At 42.1% G+C, this 20286-nt stretch overlaps 1 protein-coding gene across 5 annotated transcripts in view; it reads right to left on the reverse strand.

Annotated features, from left to right (window-relative positions):
• Positions 1-20286, reverse strand: part of LMO3 (LIM domain only 3) — a 106280-nt gene that overhangs the window by 20026 nt on the left and 65968 nt on the right. For all 5 annotated transcript variants that reach the window (XM_085652671.1, XM_085652673.1, XM_085652672.1 and 2 more), the window contains exon 3: positions 13972-14097. In XM_085652671.1, the coding sequence (XP_085508797.1) occupies positions 13972-14097 (126 nt within the window). The remainder of the gene's footprint in view (positions 1-13971; positions 14098-20286) is intronic.

Consider the following 20286-nt stretch of genomic DNA (forward strand, 5'->3'; position numbering starts at 1 on the left):
GAACAAGAAATGTCTAGATTTATCAGAAATCATAAATCTCGATGTGTGTATGAATGCTGCACCATTCTAAAATTGGTGTAGGACACAACAAGGAGAACTGTTTTAATTTCTCCACATTTTTATATCTTCAATGCATGCTGAAATGTTCAGCATACATTGAAGGAAAAAATGCATTTTCTCATAGTTTTTGTGCAGGAAGGTGTGTCTCCCTGTAGAAAAACAAACAGCACATGACACAGATATCCTTGCACTATGGTGCAAGGGTGCCTGTGTCACCACATGGCTGCAGTTTAAGCAGCCGTGCAGAGAGAAGCATAGATTTGCAACATATTTATGTACATATGTTGCATCCCTGTGCTTCAGAAGTACTACAGCACACTGCAGTTAAAGAGGTTACTGTGTGATGCTGCAGCACTTCCTCATAGTTCTGCACTTATACATTCACCATATGCTACTAATGCATTCATTCAGTGAATTACGTACTACACACACATTCATCTAAACTTTCACACACTAACAAAGAAATTTAGCTCTTTTTTTAAACCAGGAAAGTTAGTTCTTAGAAGAACTTTTTTTTTTCTTCTTTTTTGTTTAATTTTTATGTACTTTTTGGAACAATTTTGTTATTTTTGTTTTTTTCAAAAGGAAAAAAAAAAAAAAAGACAACAGCAGGAACAAAACAGTCAACTTCTGCAAATAAACACAAGTTTAGCACTTGTGGTTTTGCTGCGCTCGGCAGATTAGTTCATTTGACTGCTCGCCGTAACATAGTAGTTTGTTGCATTTAATGCAACTAATTTTTAGTTTTCCAAATTCTGGACGTATGTCCGGGTGAGTGCTTGGTGGTGATGCTGCAGAAGTGCTTGCCACTGCTGGCTGAGGCTGCTGTTGGAGTCTTCTGCATTCCTGCTTGGCCAGGTTCACGGGATGCAGAGTCTTCAGGTGTTTTGACATACTTGCAGTCCCACAAGAGTATTTTTTTGATGGATCTCCTCTGGAAAGCACTCCGACATATTTTACATGTCACTTTAGTTGAATTAGTTGAATTCGTTTTAGTTTGACCTTCTGGGAAGGAAAAAAATTTCGACACCACAGAGGTGTATCTTTCTGGGCGTGGAGGTTCCACAACAAATTCCTCATCAGACGAATGGTCTGATTCTGATGGTTGCTGCTGTGCAGAAGCCATTGTCTTCAGAAAAATTGCAGCTGTGGAAATCTTCTCCAAAAAGTTTCTTTTAGTTCTAAGGTGTGAGATGTTCCTCCAAAGAAGCTCTAAGAATGATTGAAATGGGTGGGGTCTTTCAATAGTTAGAATAGGAAGTGTAATGAACCAATCAAATCTTTTTTTGCAGGTCACATGGGATCCGCGCACCGTGCGCTTACGCAGCATGCACCCAGTGCGCATATATATATATATGTCACGTGAACAAGGCTCAGGCGGAGCCGAAACGTTATGGCGACGAGCACGCAAGATATTTGAATAAACATTTGCACTGAAATTGCGGTCCGTGTCTGTACTGTTTGGGGCAGGCGCCAGACGTGGGCAGCCTCGACGGAAAAACGGAAGCTGTGGATATATATATATATATATATATATATATATATACACACACACACACACATACATACATACACACACATTACTATGATTGCTTGGGAGTCAAATAGATAAAAATACAACACCAAATTTCATAGCTTTTCAACTGTAAGAATCTTGGAGCTGTCACAGGGTTAACTGGGCGGACCAACTTTTATCAAAAGGTAGCCAGCAGCATTCAATAGGTTCAATAGGTTGGTTGATCAAGTAGTGGTGCATCCTCTATCAAAAGAATAGTTCTTACTTGTCTTGTGGGAGGATTTTAGAAGTATATCTGGAGATCTGTTGCCCCCTCTACAAAAGCACAAAGATCCTGAAATGTATTTATTCATTAATGACTTTCTGATCCTTATTTTAGCATTCAAATCATGTATGATGGAGTATATAGTTTGAAATCCTTGCTATGCTTCCATATTTATCATGTTAAAGGAGGTGTAGGTGTTGCCAATTGTGGATGGGAAGGCCCATCCATAGCATTTAACAATGTAAACAGAAATAGGACAGCGTTTTTTTTTAAATCAGCATCTTTATATTCCTTTGCCAGAACAAAAATGACTAGTCAATTGAATTGGAATCCAACAGAGCAGAGGATTAATCATTACCCTGCTTGCCTCACAGTAACAGTAGTCACGCAGGATATCAATTACTATTTTTTTAATAAGAAGAATGTTGATGCAATGAAACAATCTAATTGGTTTAATTTGGCTAAAGATTTCAAGTGTTACATTTGTGTATACTCTGGAAAAAGCAAATCTCATAATGCTATTGTAGCAGAGCACCGTGGGGAATCCACGGAGCCAGGTAAATTAGCGCTACAAACACTAAACTGTGCAAGGGGCTAAAGGAGAAGTGGGTGTAAGGAATTAATTAACAGAGGTGGGATGGGGACAGGATAATTGAGTGGGGCCACCAGAATTAAGCCTATGAATGATCAATATACTGCAGACATTTTAAACATTTTTACCATTCACAAACACATGATATTTTGAAAGACAATGATGAGCATACAATCGAAATCTACCAAATAAACAATAGATACCATTATTTTTACTTTTTTTTTTTTTTAAAAAGGACCATATTTTTCCATAGGATATGATATATGATATATTATTTATATTGCACACAGCTACTCCAGGGAGTGTGCAGTGTGGTGCAAGCTGAAAGTCAGAGAGGAAACACGCTAGATCTGCAGAAAATATCAGGTTTTCAGTTTTTGTTTTTAAAACGCCCTGGATCAGAGCGTAATTCCAAAGGGAGCGGATTCCAAACCGCTGCACCCAAAAAAGTAAGTGATCTACCTCCTACTCGGTCTCCGGATCTTTGGTGTGCATGCCAGAAAATAATTGGTAGATCGTAGCTGTCTTGGTGGGCTGTAAAAGCGGAATCTGGTACTTAGATAGGTTAGTCCTTTGCCGTGGAGGGCTTCATGAACCAACACCATAGACTTGAATTTCACTCTTTCCCTAATGGGCAGCCAATGGAGATCCCGAAGATAAGACCGGATACACGTCCGCCTTGGGAGAGTAAGCAGAAGTCGAGCTGCCGCAATTTGGATCCCCTGAAGTGTATCCAGGAGATATTCCGGAAGGCCCTCATAAAGGGCATTTCCATAGTCTATTTGAGGGTTGACGTAATCAGTGCCTGGATGACTTATCTTTGCATGAAGGGACAGGAGAGTCAGAAATTTCTTTAGCGATTTCATGATTCCAATATACCAATTTACTCAAAATAACTAAGTTCATACTTGACATACTAATACTTGTACTGACTAACAAATCTTTGAGTACTGACTTTTTTTCAACTCTTGAGCACTTAAGTTATACTAAGTCCTCAAAACCAAAAAAACTTTATTCCAAATTTCACATCACAATTAACCGAATCAGCATTTCTGCAATATCATGGTTCTAAGGGCCAGATGTAAAAAGCATTTTTCTGGTCACAGGCGGTCCAATTTGCAGAATCAGGCCGCTTGTGACTGGAAAAATGCTGTCTCAGGCGTACAAAATGCATTTGGTAACTTTATACTGAACCACAATCTTAATTTGCGATTTCGTATTTGGAAAGGGACTGTTTTGGGCATCCCATCCAAATACTCAATCAGTATGGTATGCATTACTGGTGTGCGACCAAATTCCAGTTACAAAACAGTAGTAATTTACCACCATTTTAAAAGTGGTGGTAACCCATTCGCAAATGGAAAGGGTCTCCTTGGGCTTCCTTTCCCTTTGAGAATGTTGAAAACCTATTTTCCCACGGACCACTGCTACTCTTAAATAAACAAAACTTCAAAGTTTCATTTTTCCTTCTTTTTAAAACATCTCATTTCTTTTAAGAAAAATGGGCCGCATCAACAAAATCATTAAAAAAAGATTGCTTTATTAAAAAGCAATCAGTCATGTTTGTTTGCTGACCTCAGTAGGCCACCATCCCAGTGATAGCTGCGATTCCGAATGGGTCACGAATTGAGACCTACCTCATTAATATACAAAGGTAGGTTGATTAGTGTCCTACTATGAATCGCTGAGGGGGGGGGGGAAATTATACATTAGAAATACAGGTTTCTTAATTGCGATTTGGAGAGAATTCCTCAGTTGGACATCGGTATTCCTAATGTTTGTACATCTGGCCCCTAAGTGCTCTAAAAACAGCAGAAAATGCTCGGATATGAAATATTTTCCAGAGATGGACATTTAAAATTAGACACTGGATAGGGGTGTTTCATAGCAGGCCACCCAGTAGCAGAGGAAAAAAAGCTAAAAAACGAGTGGGTCTGATGGCATTTGAATTCTTCTAGCAAGTAGGTTCTCACCCTTTAAGCACATTGTACTATTTTCCAACCTAACCTACTCTACCAAAAAACCTTGTTTCATTCTTTACATTTTTTCTTTTTTTTTTTTTTTAAGTTTCCACCATCATTGTAATCACCAATGCTATACCAACAGCAACCATATTGACACAAAAGCTCCATTCCACCAACTTCTTATAAGTAGTTGAACCACAGGAGTCTAGCCTTGCAAAAAAACTCCAGTTTAAGAAAATATTTATGAGGAGAATGTTGGGCCTTCATCGCAGAAGAACTTTAGCTGAACCCGCTGAAGCCATCATTACCTTCCTGAAAAGAGGCGCAAAGCATTAAAGCAGTTACTGATCACTCCTCTCTTTTAAAGAATAGGTCTTCTCTGAACTACCTCTCCATCACATGCCTTCCACAAACTTCCAAAATGTTAGGGAACGTAACAGCCCATCTTATAGCCCGTATAGCAATCATCATTTGCTCGGTTTTTATTTTGATCTGTGGTGCTTTACGAAAATCCCAGTTACCATATGGTAACCTCAGGATATGTTATGGTCATATACAACAAGAGGGAAATGGGTCAGTTTTGGATGGGATGAGCTGCCAGAAAGCAATAAAGTAGAGTACACTGAAGAGAACCCGCATTCTTGTATGAGAGTAGAGTATGATAAAACAATGTGAAGAGATTCAAATTCAGGAAAGTGGTAGCCTAGAAACATTTGCTGGATATGGACATAACGGAATATGCCCAGGTAAAAAAATACGGACCACGCTCAACAGGAATTACTATCAAAAACCATATTCTGACTAGCCACATTGCAAGGCCTAAGCAAGAACACTGCAAGTCCAACTTACCAGTCCCCAATTCAATATTTACATTAAAAAGCCCCCTGGACTTCTGGCTACATAGACTCCACTACTACTAATATGCCTACACCCAAAAACATTACTTGTGAATTAGAGTAGACAGAATAATTTGCCAATACTTTAGAGACTATGAGCTCCCTGCTATTTTCGCCTGTATTTTGCAATATCTTAAAGGTTTCATACCAAAAACACTAGTGTTAGGACCATCCTCCATACAAAAAATATAAATGGCATATATTGTTCAGGCGTGTAAGGACAACAAGAGAAACCGTACTCACAAGTAACCAGGGTGCGTAAGCTATAACCAGAAACAGTGGTTCCTGTGGAAACAATTGTAAACAATACACAATATTGCAATGCACAATGGGAATAGGGGTAGGAAGACTGTCAAGAAGAGAAGTGAGAGCAAATTCAGCATGATACTAGTAAGTTCAGAATGTTTATATACATAAATATTTACAGTAGTATGTAATATAGGTGTGTAGTGTCCTCAAGTGAACATGGAACTCATAACACTGCGTGAAATTTTGTGACACAGAAAACAGGATTCCATAATGACAAAGTCGACCCTTGGTTTAGTTCAAGATGAACACAGCCATCTGATATAATCGAGACTGGTAAATGGTTCGCTTTCAATACTGTCGACGGCGTTTCAACCCAGTTAGCTGTGAGGGGTCTCTTCAGGACCTATCAATGCAGGGACATCTGAGGGAGTATTAGACTGTCAAACTGATAATAGTGCTCACCAGAGAAGTGAAGGTAGAGGAAAGGGTATTCACATGAGATCCCAGCTGAGAACCCAGTGAGGAGAGGGCAGTCTTCAAAAAGGGCTAAGTACAATGACCTGCTTCTTGTTTCAGATATCACGGCAATCCGTGTAGACAATGATCTTTGGAACAAGAGGGAAACACGGCCGATGCATGTCATATCTAAGTGTTTCATGGATGCGGCACAATGGCAGCAAGAATGATTCCAGGGACGCGTGCAGCCGCTACGCGCCAGGAAAGAAGTCTGCGCGAGTCCGTCTCCTTTGGTGTGCTCACATGTGCCGGTTGTGACTGTGGGACATCTGTTCAGCACGGTATCTGAGCACAGGTATCCTGTTGCAGAAGGGACTCTTCAGAGATCTGTACTGACCATGGGTAGGCCTTATATTGTGAGTGAGCATTCACCAGTATAGGTCCGTCGTGCTTATTGAAGGTCTGTGATGCTTAAACTGTATTACACATTATATGCAACATTTGCACTAAAGTATAGTTTCACCCCACTTAAGCCTACAGGGTCCAGTGATATATCATTCTAGGGGTAAATATGAATCTTCAGTGCAGATTTACCATCCGACATATCTACACTCCCATTACCACAAAGAATGTTCATATTTCCTTGGCTCCGCTTATAATCAGATTTCAGTCCTTTGTGCCACTTCACTCACTGAGCCATGTTATTTTCTCTGGCCAGCAGGATAATCAAGGCCTCCCCACAGAATACAACCACTAACTGGAACCAGTTCCTAGGAAAGGAAGGACGTGGGAGGTAATCTGAACTTGTTAATTAGTTTGTCACACTGCAGCTGAGCTGGTACAGCCCAGGTACTCGGAAACAAACAATGAGAGCCATTTCTCCTCGACTTTGAAGTTTTGGAGGGAAGAGATTGGTTAGCAGTGTCAGTGAGTGTCAAAGAAACTCTTTCCACAAGACAACTTACAGCTACCATACTGGAATGTCGTAAACTGCTGTCAAGGAGTGTTGGGATGGGGTGGAGGAATGTGGCGCCTAGGATTTGCTAGGGGCGCCTAGGATTTGCTAGGGGTGCCTGGCTTTGAGAACTTTCCACCCCCATTAAAAACCACTGCACAAGGAAGAGTCTGAGAAGAAGACACTGGAGCAGATGGCGATGACAGAGAAGAAATGCCCTGTTGGAAGGAGAAGGCACCCGATGCCTGTGCAAGAATGGACTTTGACAACAGCTGACCTCCAGGACTATGATCATTTCTCCAGGGCCAGTGGAGAGATGGTTCATAGTCCTGGAACCCAAATATTCCCCAGTGAGGAATAGTTGGGGGAATGGACCTGCTGGGGGACCCTGGATTATTTCCACTAAGACTTCTGCTGACTTGCCCTTGACTTTTTGGATACAGAAGTGCCCTGTAAGTAGCCAACATTCTGTACAACTTGGGGAGTGTGGCATGGAGGGTGTTCAGCTGAATTTCTGCATAGACACTGGGGATTATGGGCTACCATAAGGGAGGGAGAGTGCCAGAAGCTGAGGACCAGTCTGATGCAAGAAAACTCATCCCTAGCCACCAGGAACAAACGTATGCCAAAACGAGGATGATTAGCTCTACATTTAAATTAATATCCTCCCCTCCCTGAGAGGGTAAAGTCCCTGGGATTTGGTAGAACTCGTATTTCATTAATTTCGCTAGGGTGAGTGCCTGCTTGGGTCACCTCCCCGAACCATCCTTAGCCCCAAGTAACCCATTCCCTGAGGATGGAAGCAAATGGGAAGTTCCCCATGGGATACCCATGCCGCCGGGACAGAAGCAACATAGTCCCCCCTCTCCGCCCCAGCGGTGCGGACTGTGGTTAGGGTGATTTAGTCAGTACCTGCTCACACCCACACACTGCAAACAGCTGGTGGGAAGAAGAGAATGTCTAGCGCCTGTGCCGGTGCTGGAGAAGTCGAAAATGATGAGCCCAGGGTTGTGGGGGGCCTTCGGGCTCCCCCTATATATTCCAAAGATATAGCCATGGCATGAAGGGCCCAAAATCCCCATCAAGAGTGCTCAAATTGTGCATTACTGCTCATTTTGGTGTCTCAAGTCGGGGCATTGACAAAGCCAATATTATTTAAGCATGTTTGGGGAGCTGCAAAATGTCAGCTTCCCCTATTGCTCCAGAAATCTTTATGAAAATTCAACTAGGTCTCCCTGGTCTCAATATACATTTCCTGAGATGCTGTTGGTCAGTTTTCAAGTTCACTCTGAGCCCATACTTACAGGCATGGGAGGGCAAGGCTGAGTCCTAAAGCTCCAGTAGAGGCAAATAACAGTACAAGATGACTCTGGAACACGTTTTTAGGTCTTGTCAGAGAGTGCATGTGAAGTCACTTGCAAGACATTTTGTTTACTTACAGGGAGCTTTGAGCCTGCCCATTGATTACCATTGGTTGGCCTCATTGTCACTCATTTGCTTGCTTCTCTTTGGTCAGTGCATGCCAGCTACACTTTCTCTTCCTGTGTTTGTCCCTCCCCTGGAACATTGCCCAAATAATGCCTCCTTTCGCAGTGTCCTTCACTGCTCTTATTTTTTGTGCTACTTTTTTCTTGGGGTGAAAGCACTCCATAGGAGGGTATGAGTTTGCACTTTCAAACATGTTGCTTGCCCCCACCCCATCCTCCTCCCACTGCCCTGGTGTTGCATGCCCCCTCTCACCCTCTGTTGTGTTGCTTGCCCCTTCTTCCCTCATTTACTGTTTAGTTTTATCCTCCTGCCCCATTGCTTGCCCCCCTCCTTCCACCATCCCTTGTGTTGCTTGCCCCCTCCTTCCCTCATCCCACTGTCCCTTGTGCTACTTCACCCTCCTGCCCTTTAGCTTTACCTCCTCCTTTTCCTGTGGTCAGTCGTGATGCCTGTCCCTACCGCCTTCTTCCTGCTGTACATCATGTTACTTGCCCCCCTCCTACCGCTGTTTGTGGTGTTAGTTGCCCCCTTTCACCTTCCTCCTGCTGTCTGTTGGCCCCTCCCTCACCTACCATAACAAACAAAACTTTAAAAGATACATTTTGATGTAAACACATTGACAAAGTTAAAAGCTTTCACATAGATGATTCCTACTGACTTTATCAATAAATAGTTGTTAAACAAGCATTGGCAAATTGGCAATGAGAAGTTTAACATTGCACAGTTCTACACTAGAAGGAATGCTAATGATTATTGTTATGATTCCTATTCGATGGGGTTACTCTGATGAATTATAATAAGACTTGCCTGCATATACGGATATGGTGATTGCCTGACATATTGAGAAGGACAACTTCTTATAGTGTGTAGTTGCATCTAGTGTAGGTATTGTGGTTATAGGGTTCAAGACTCACTAGGGGTTTAGTGTGCTGTGAGGGTGTGAAATGTGTTTCCATATACCTGAATACATATATCTGTATGTTAATACATAGTAGTATATCATAGCGTGTGGTTGTAATAAACGTATTCTTACTTTTTAAAAGAAAAAGCAATAATTTTTGAGTGTTGCTGTTTCTTACCAGTGAGCTGGGGTTACTAGCCCATACCACCTCCCCTGACTAGGCCATGGCCGGCTCTGCTTCTCTGAGAAAGTCAACTGCTTAAATGCGAGACTTGCTTCCCAGTAAAAAGACAATTGCAAAGTTAACCTGTGACGAACTAACATCCTTCGCAGGTGAGAACTCAATTTGTTGCAGTTATCAGGTCATGTCCAAAATGAAGCATACATAGCTTCGTTGGTAAACTCGCCCAGCAACCTCGCAAGTTAGATATCCCCTCCCTAAAAAATGTTTATAGCCTCAAATTGGTTGGTAATGTTTGACAGAGACAGTAGAGCACACAAAAGAAGTGTAGAGTGAAGTTAACAGATACATGCTAAATTAGTTAATCAACAAGTCAGTATTGCCTATGCAGAAAGGGATGGATTGCAGGAAGAAAGAGCAAAGAAGCTAACCGGATCAGAGTAAAACTAAATATGTTCCAGAGATTGTCTCAAGTCGGCTCACCTTCTATCCGCCAGTAAGTATTCGTACAGGACACCATGGTAGGTAAACCGTCCCTAAAGTGACTTGAGTATTGGGTTTAGTGCAAAAGGTAACAAACTTGGGGCACTGAAAAGTGAATTCTTCCACCACCTGAAAATTCGCTTTTAGTGTTTGAGAGTTTAGACTCAACCATGCAAAAAACGCTTTTTTGTTTGCCTAAACATCATCAGTTTGTGTTGGAAAATGGTCGTGGATGAAGTACTAAACAAATAAAACAGAATGCAACAACTGAAGAAAATGGGAGTGAGGCAAAGGTAGCCGGTCTCATCACTTCGCACGTGTTCATCTCATTTGAAAACATGAAAGTTCTTGGTGTTTGTTTCTTTAGGAGGTTTGACGTATACTTCATTTTAGTATAGATTGCAAAACAGAGGTGTAGGTGCTCGGAGTTGTGTACTTTGAGGGGAGTTCTTTGAGGAATGCTATAACGTGTGCTGCCATGATGCATAAAGTCCATAATGTTAAAAGGCACAACAAAATAGAAAAGTGCTGTGAGCAGCTTACGGAAAGCACAAGTAATGGGGTTTTATTTTGGCATTTCATGAGCTTTACATTTTTTCTATGTGCCAAATTGTCTGGCTCGTGGTGCTTACTATGCCTCACCACACAGTGCCTGACCTTTCTGGTATTCTTGCAAAGTAAATGTCACAACCTTCAGCTCTATAATGTTCAATTGCAAAAGTCATTCTACTCATTTGCTGCTTTCAGTTTATTCTTAGTGTACTGTACTCTGCCGCGTGTAATCAGGCACCTGGAACCCCATGATGTTTAAACTGCTGCAAATGCCACCGAAGAACAAGCCTGCCACAAAATAAAAGCATATTTATCAGTAATACTAACTCTCTCGTTATGTGTCCCATATTTAAAAGCCTGAATGATTTAGGTGATGGAATTTAGGGCCCTCAAGCCGTAATACAATGTCCCACTTCTCAGCTCTTTGCTTTAAGTGAATTAGGCGCCAATTCCACATTCGGTACACCACTATCATGCCTCGCTGATGAACACCACGTTCAGTTTCATTTTTAAGTTGGCAGGTCTAGATAGCATACGGGTGCTGACTAGGGAGTGGATGACATGCATTTTTGGGGTGGGGGGGGAGTGGTAAACACACTTGAGAATTACATCTCGAGCCTAATTTCCTCCTTGAAAAGCCCACTTCTCCAGATTGAAATGCTCGCAGAAAGCAGAGGGCACAGTTAGAAACCGATGAATCCTTGGCAGACTTCCATTTCTGTAGAACCTGTGCTGCCTTGTATAAGGGAAAGCATGTGGCAGCCATGCAAAGCTTCCGTGGGACTGCCAGGCACAAGAGCCGCAGTGGCAGCCCTGCCCCCAGTCAAGCGAACACTGGAATGAGCCGGCACAGAACAGCTTTTCTTCAATTACAGGCCGATTTGCTAAAAGACAACTTTATATGATGTTCCTATAAACATCAGACAATCGTTGTGTTCTTAACAGTGGGGAGCCCTGACACAATTATATCCCTTAAGCCTGCCTTTTTTCCACACAAGAAAACGAAAACAAAGTGATGGCTTGATTCAGCTTGAAATCCTGAAACAAATTAATCTTCTTAAAAAAGGAACTGGATAAAACTGCAGACCATCTACGTTAAACACTTTGGAAGTTAAAAATAATAGAGAATAGCTGTTAGACGGCGAATAGGCTTTTATAGGCCATTCCTGTGATTAGACTTGAACGATGACATAACTTGTGTCTCTAAAACCGCATTAACCTAACCAAGTGGAAGCAGTGCTTTAAATGGGCCGGTACTCACCGGTACTGAGTACCGGCACTTCCAAATTTTCTAGCCCTCAGTGCCGGCACTTTTGTTTAGTCAGGGAGAGTACCGATACCCTGATTGGTGGCACAACAGGCTCAGGTTCTGTATCCCCTACACCGCAGGACAGATGCCGCTCTACTTCCGAATCACACTGAGCCATGAAGTCGACTTGTGCAGAGACGTTGGTAAAGTCCAGAGGCGCCCCTTTGCAATTCCTCACAGTGCAGGGGGTTGAGAGGGCTTGCGTCACACGCTGTGATCAACAGAGCAGGGTCTAGCTAGACCTTGCACTGCTGATTAAGCGTGTAATGACCATTCAGCTAAAAATGTTTTAGATTCCCCCCCACCGCCACCCACCAGCTCGCTCTCCATCAGGTGCATGAACTAGCCTGGCTGGTGCTGCACTAGCCACACTTACGTGAGTGGCAGTTCAACACAATCATCTACCTTTTCTTTTCATGTTTGATTTTTACTGCGCAGGAGCGGCTTCCCATTGTGTGCCCCATCAACTAATCGCTGCATTTACATAACAGCGAGGGATCCATGGGCGGGAAAGTAGCCCTGCCCAAAGCGCAATGCGTAGCAGGGAACACCGGAGCACTCCAGAAATGACCTCCCGCGACAACTGGCAATGGATCTGGCTGGGGGGGAAACGAGATGATGAACATAGAAGGAAGGGGAGGGAGGTATGTAAAAAGGTGAGGTGACAGCTGAAGTTAGGATTGGCACTTTTTTTTCAGTTAAAAGTACCCGATATTTGTTCAGATGTTCAGTTCTGAAATCGGGGCTTAAAAATTGCATTTTAACACAAATTAGTGAAGAGTTCAAAATCTGCTGTATTTCTTGTTAACTTTCATTATCGTTTATAACTATATATATATATATATATATATATATATATATGTGTGTATGTGTACAGAAATACTTTTGCACTTTTGAAGTGATTGAATGATTTAACTTTTATTTACTGTTATATATCATATGTATCATCATGTCCTGCCCTTAGCCCCGCCTCTAGCCCCGCCCACTTGACATCTCTAGCTCCTTTTAATGAGTACCTGCACTTATTTTTTCCAATTTAAAGCACTGTCTGGAAGAATAAACTAAAAAGCAGATTCGATTTCAAACCTTCCACAAGCTGGTAGAAAACCGGTGCAAGACATTAGGATCAGGCAATTTGTGACACATGCAATGAGCCTGATCAGAGGACCAAGACTCTTACAAAAAGGTCAGAAGACTATTATTCACAAGGTCAGTAACACATATATGCTAGATAGGCCTGGAGACAAACTAGAATAGGTAACAAAGCTTCAAGAGGCATAGATACTCAATCCTCCAACAGAAGCCTGCATGGATGTCACCATAAACTGAATTCCAAGGGTTTAGATAAAACACCACCACTAGAATAGGACTCTGGTGACCCTTTATTTCTATCAATTCAAAGAAGATCTGAATGGTTTTAAAGAATGAAGCCCCATTGCTAAACTTCATTAACTCAGTGCACACGTAACACCCAATAACTGCTAGTACACAGCTATCCAACAGGAACCTAAATCAGCAGTAGATGGAGCACAAAACAGAAAAATGGAATGTCATTGAGGAAATACAACCTACAGCACATAGCGATGGAAAACCCGGAAAATAGCGGTCTTTGCCTGTGCAGATAGGTACGTCTGGGGCGTAAATCTTGAGCTGTATTTATTTCAATATGGGGTTGCCAGACTGAAGTGAAATTACATTAAATAATATATATATTTTTGAACTAAGTGTGCATGGATGGAGGTTTTTTTTTCCATCTTTTCTAGAATTTTATTTTTTTCCTGAATTCATTGTGTATGATTTACTACCAGCTGGCATCCAGGTTGTAGGCAGCACACTTGTACACGATTAAAACTCACTAAACTGAATTTAGCATAGGAATAGGAGGTCCTCAAGCCAAAAGAAGGGTTCTGGATGTTGTCACATGTTGCAAACTAGGCTTGGAATTCAAGCCTTGAACCTTCAGTTCCCTTTAGGTTATACAGCCCAAGTGATTTCAGCAGGATTCTGAAATGCCTGCATTGTGCATTATATTTAACAGTCAGCACTGGCAGCCCAACTAATACTACGTCGTTTCTCAGTAGCACTCAAAATGTGCACCCCTTACCTCTGATTGCAAAGCTGACAAGCAAAGCAGTCCAGGTGGTACACATTGTCTTTGGCCCGCATCACCATCTCAAATGCAGGGATGAGTTTACTGCAGGCTGCACAGTTTCCTGTAACGCCAAATAACCTGTGAACACAAAAGACAGACGTATAAGCATTGTGCAATGTATGCGAATAAACCACACCCTCACTTTAGCCAAGGTTTAGGTCTTAATGGAAGGCACACCTTAATTCATTAGGGGCCCTATTTAAATAATCATGGTTTTCTCAAGGGTATGTAAAACACAGAGTACCTAGAAGGACCTAAACAAACGAAAACTTCATCAACCTCCCTGTCAAAGTCCAATAGTCTATGCAAATTGACTGACACCAATGCATAAAAAAATATTCTGTTCTCAAAGAAAATGTAGCCTTGTTCTAAACTCCAATCAGCCGAACAATAGAATTACAATAAACATGTTAATACAGCTCACAAAAAGGCAATCCACCGCCATGCAGTAAAATGTGCAACACACACAATTTTCAGAGCATTCCTTATTAAGGGCCCATGTTCTATTTACAGTACTTTAATCAAAGCGCTAAACAGTTAATGATAATCCTATATGTGTACGTTTCAAACCCACTTCTACAGGAGCAGCACACCAATGTACTGCAGTCACAGCCGGGTTACAGTTCAGTATTTATGCATTCGCAGTGTATGATAAATAAGCAATAGAGAAAAATTGATGCATAATCAATATTTCAAAACAGGAACACCCAGGAAATGATTGTGTTGAGACACTATTTTCTGGTTGGGCATTAGCCAATGCCTTCAGATAAAAATTTAAAAAAATTACATATATATTTTTTTGGTTTTTTTACTTATTAAAAGTTATCAGAAGCTTCAATATTATACATGTGAATTCATGAGTGGACAATTCATTTTAGACTCAATTTCACCAATGGTTCTTTAATTAATCTTTGCTGAGGAGGACAACCAGCCGTCCAAGTGTTTAATTTGCACCACTCGTTCTATTGCCTTTTTTTGTCATTTTATTCTTCTTTCAGTCATACTTTCATTCCTGCTTTCTTTCCTTTCATTCCTACTTTACTATTCTTCCATTCCTTCTTTCAATCTTTATTCCTTTGTTCTTGCTTTCCTTTTTGCTTCCTTTCCTCCTTTCCAGCTTTTTATACCTATTGCCTTCTTTCCTCTTTCATTCTTGCCGTTCTCTCACTCTTGCTTTCATTACTTCTTTCCGTCTGTCTTTCTATCCTTGTCTTCTTTCTTGCCTTTCTTCTTTCCTTCCTACTTGCCTTTCTTTAAGGCAAGAGGCTGACAGCCAATTGCACAACAATTGGCTCTTTACTTTTATTTAGGTCTGTGTCAGCCAAGATCTTTGATTTTACTAAAATTATGTGGATTACATAGCTACCAAGAGTTCAGTCATACATCATTCATTTGTCTATGATAATGCATTCACACCTTTTCCTCCTCATTCGAGCATACATCAAGAGGCAATGAGTTACCCCACTTGAGTCACAGACTGACTATATTAGGAGTACAGCATCTTTAGTCAATGGTAGTTTTTTTTTTTTGGGGGGGGGGGGGTTAGATTGACAAACTCCTGGCAGCTTCCAATATAGCGTTTTGCAAAAGCCATGACAAAACAAGAATTGCCAAGAAGCTGGCAGACGATGCTGGACCTATTGGCCAATACTTGTTAAAAGCATGGTGTGGCACATTGCATTTTAGATGCAAAAAGAACAATTGATGGACAGAATGTTGAACAATGTTAAACATTCAACCCAGTATTGAGATCTGGGCCTAAAATCCGAAGATGTTTTGCTCCCCATGCCATTCCAGCTTTCCATTTTAAACCCAGCCATATGCAAATCAGTGTGGACTCTGCTCCCATGGGAACAGTCTAGCCCAAACACTCAGGCCAGGTCCTCCCTGGACTGGAACCAAGCATCCTGGGACCGGTTTTGGGGTTTCAACCCTCAGAAGCCAGGCTAGCTTCACTCCAGTAGCATGGAGGTCACAGGACTCACGTCTGGACATACTCGTCTCACTGGGGGTGATAAATGCAAAAAGAACAATTGATGGACAGAATGTTGAAGAATGTCATACATTCAACCCAGTACAGAGATCTGGACCTAAAATCCATTGTTTGATTGCTCCCCATATCATTCCAGTTTAAACCCAGCCATATGCAAATCGTTCTTGACCCTGCTCGCCATGGGAACAGTCCAGACCAGGTCCTCCTTGCACTAGACAAAAGCATCCTGGGACCAGTTTTGGGGTTTCACCCCTCAGCCGCCAGACAAACTGGACTCCAGTCGCTTGGCAGTTCAGACTGGAGTGCTCCCATGGGGAGCTGGGTCAAGACTGATTTGCACATGGCTGAGTCTAAACTGGGGTGGCGTAGTGAGCAAAGAACGATGGATTTAATCCATATCTCGAGTGAGAGTTTGGACCATTCAGCTTTCCATCCATCATTTGTTCTGCAGAAAATGTTGCCCTAAGTGGGATGAGTATGCCCAGAGGTGGGTCGCTTGCTCGTTGTGCCACTGGATTCAAGCAAGGCTGGCTGATGAGGGGTGTTACCTCGAAACCGGTTCCAGGATGCTCGTTTCCGGTCCAGCGTGGACCCAGCTGGAATGTTCCCTAGAGGAGCAGGGTCAAGATTGATCTGCACATGGCTGGGTCCAAACGGGGGGGGGGGGGGCGTAGTGAGCAAAAGAACGAGGGATTTTACCCAGATCTCGACTGGAGGTCAAGGTTTGATTCATTCAGCATTCTGTCCGTCATTTGTTGTTGCAGCACACTGCAGTTTGGAAGCACGTGCAGCCCTTCAATGTTGGATTGTATTTAGCTTGTGGAACTTATTCCTTAAAAATAAATTTAAACATTTATTTTCACAACAAAACAGTGTGGGTATATTTATCCTAACTCACCAGCACCGGGTATTGGAGAGTCCCAATTTTTAGTATAAAGTATTTGTTCATTAATATCCCTGTGGGGCAGTTTTAATTTATGCACACCCTAGCATGCTAGGCGGTAGGGTGACCATCGTCTATTAACAATCAGAAGGAAACCAAACCCAAAAAACACACCTCCAGGTTAAGCGACTTGTGGCCTTTTTAGGTACAATCATGGCATGTACCACTACAACATCACAACTGGAACGAGGCATGATGCAAGCTGTCACTCCAGCAATGTTCCAGCTCTGCCTGTACTTCATAACAGCTGACCTTTCCTCATGACAAGAGACTGTTACTTCCCAGCGAACAAGAAGCAGCAAACACATAACAGATGTTACAGCACCACTGACACCAGGGGTCACCCGGTGTCAACAAGAAGCAGGAGCACTCCGCCCGGATCTTCTGGTAAATTGGACAGAGGTGCGCGCGCGCGCTCTGGCCTCGCTTTTGTGTTTCTTATTAAAACATACATTAGCTTCTAAAGAATAAAAAACATTAACAAACAGCCAGCATTCTTCAGTCTGACATCTAATGCTAAAAGCATTTCCATTATTATTAACAGGGCTTTTCATGAACGCGGCAGTGCGAGTCGTCCGCGGCTTTAGGGGGTTCATGCGCCTGGCTGCCCCGTGCCAGGGCTCTAGAAAGGATTAGGTTTTTTTGCATGGCACATTAAAGTAAATGAAGCTGTAAACCACGCGCCGCTAGTGAGCGACGGAGGAATAGCGGTCTGCAAGAACATGTCACTATATCAGACTCCAGAAGTCCACAGCATGCAGAAGTTTTAGAGAAAAAAAAAATTTAATTTGCAAACGATTTCCACGAAATCCATTTACTGTGTGGAACATTATCAACATAGTTTGTCACTCGAAGGCAAGCGCAGCACGTTGAACTTTTCCAAAAGTGTCACTAAAAACATTATCTGCCTGGTCGTAGCACTTTTCAACTGAGAGTCAAGCCATACGTGTCGTATACGTCATCAGCCACAGACACGACCGCCTTCCTCCACTCCCAACACCGGACTGACAGGAGACAACTATAATGTCTCCCCCGACAGGCGCCCACATTAAAAGCAGTTCTGCACTAATGAATACAAAAGTTGCTCAGCAGCAAATATCAGTTATGCAGTAAAATATGACTGCGCTCACTCAATTATGTCCCAGCCATTTCTCAGAATTGTATCATTGCGAACAAGCCCACCCGCATCCTAATTCCTTTTTAAATCCTGCTCCTACTTAAGGAGCACGCATGTCCCCATTATGCAAACTGTCTCATCTCCCAGCTCGGCACAAACTTGCCATTAATGCGTCCCTTGTCTTTGTTTGAAAAAGTTCCGCACAAGCGAAAGCAATATGTGGTAACAGGTGCAATGGCTGGTAAAATCGAAGCAAACACGACCCAGATGAAACAGAAAAAATTGAAATATGTAAAAAAAAAAAAAAAAAAAGATATATATTTATAGGTGTTTCAGATTATACTTTTGCTGAAGAGCCTGACAAATTTGGCCAGAAAGAGTAAAAACCAAAGCAGAGAACTGGGTTTTACTGCCCTGTTCCTGCAGCAAAAGGAAATGACACTTTCCTAAACAGTGCAAGGTGATCGCAAAGAAAATTGTGCAATTGCCCCGGAATAGGCCTCATTGCGTGGAATGTACCTGTTCCAAAATCTTATCACAGGAAAAAGCACAAAAACACCGTTTGAAATTCTGGACGTGGTTTCGTTATCCGCTGTCCCCCGTTTCAATTGCTCGAGCTCCCCGAGCATTTATCAGCCACCTTATTAGAATTTGTTTCCACACAAACCATTGATCATCAGCCTATTACTAGGCAAATGACAGTTAATTACCCACTACATTAACCACTGGGACCTGAGACCTGCTTCTGCTGCCATCAGTCAACATGATAAATGTGGCAAGTTCAGCAATGCATGGCCAGCCCTGAGCTGCCTGCTATAGTGTGAACAACCCTCAATCTCACTTCCAGGCCCGGGAAATCCATGGCAATCTGCATAATTACAAGCTCTGGGTTAATAACAGACAAATGATTTGTTGCATCTAAACAAAGTCCTTGGAATAGGACTGGGTCTCCTGTGGTTCCCCGCACGTACATTCTGCCACCGGTGTACTTTCTAGGACACAAAAAATGATAAAAACACACCTGAGAAGTTGCATCCATCCTGTTTGTTGATCTCCAATTTATTGATTCTACATCTGCGATTTTTAATCACGAAGAAGCTTGTGCAGCAGTATTATCTTAATTATTCTCTGGTGCAACCAGGCAATTGACCGTACATAAATACCCTTGCTCCATGCAGGCCCTCCCTCCCCCCCCCCCCCACCCCACCCTTACTCCCTCCCCCAGTTGGAAGCTCCATCAGTTTTCATCTGCACCTGGACTGGGAGATCCTAATGATGAATTATTGCCCCTGCACCTGGGAGGGGGACCTTACAAGGAGCCATTTTACTGAACTGTCAGTTCACAGGCCGAGGGCAGAGATGCGGAAATCTGATCTAATTAACTGCAAAACGATGCATTTGTTAAACCCGCAGTTTAGTCCAAGAATCCGGGAATCACTCAGCAGCCACCATCCCATCATTTTCCTAGTTTTCGGAATCCAACGCAAGAATTCGGCTTTAGGGGGTACAGAGGAATAATGAACCCAAAAACTATCATGTAGAAGCACAGAGTGAAGGGCATTTTGTGAGCAACATCGGACACCAATTAAAAGGAAACATTGGTAACGTCAATAGGTCAGTCATTAGCAGTCAGCCCTTTGGCTTTGTCAATGCTAGTTTTGTTATGGTTTTTCACGAAAAAATATTGTTGGGGAATCTGCTGGCCCTGAATCAAAAGAACATTCTAGAAACAAAAATATTTTGGTATATCTTGATAAAAAATAAAATTAAAATAAAAAAAAAACACTTCTAGTCATAAAAGAGCTACTCTGTGTTTAGATGTACTCCTTGTTAAAAGGTGGAACACAGTTACTCACAGTAAGGTCTGCTTCTGTCTGAAATGGTCTGACCGCTGCCACATGCTGTAACTCGTAGTGGGTGGCAGAAAGAGGTGTATGACAATACCAGACCGATGGATGGCACAGAGTCTAAGTACAGTGAACACATTATGTTAGTGAAATCAATAGATTTTGGCTAATTACTAATAAGTTCTTTTAAAATCAAAGAAAGACATTTGCATATGGCATTCAATTTTACACACCTATGTTAACAAAAGTAGCACTATATGGAAAACTGGTGAATCATTTTTATATCGATTTAACATCGATACAATGACTGATTAATAAAATCATAGTATTGTTTTGGTCTTGAATTTCCTTTTCATGTAGCCATGGT

The sequence above is a fragment of the Triturus cristatus genome, chromosome 4_1 (assembly GCF_964204655.1).
Source record: "Triturus cristatus chromosome 4_1, aTriCri1.1, whole genome shotgun sequence".
NCBI lineage: Eukaryota > Metazoa > Chordata > Amphibia > Caudata > Salamandridae > Triturus > Triturus cristatus.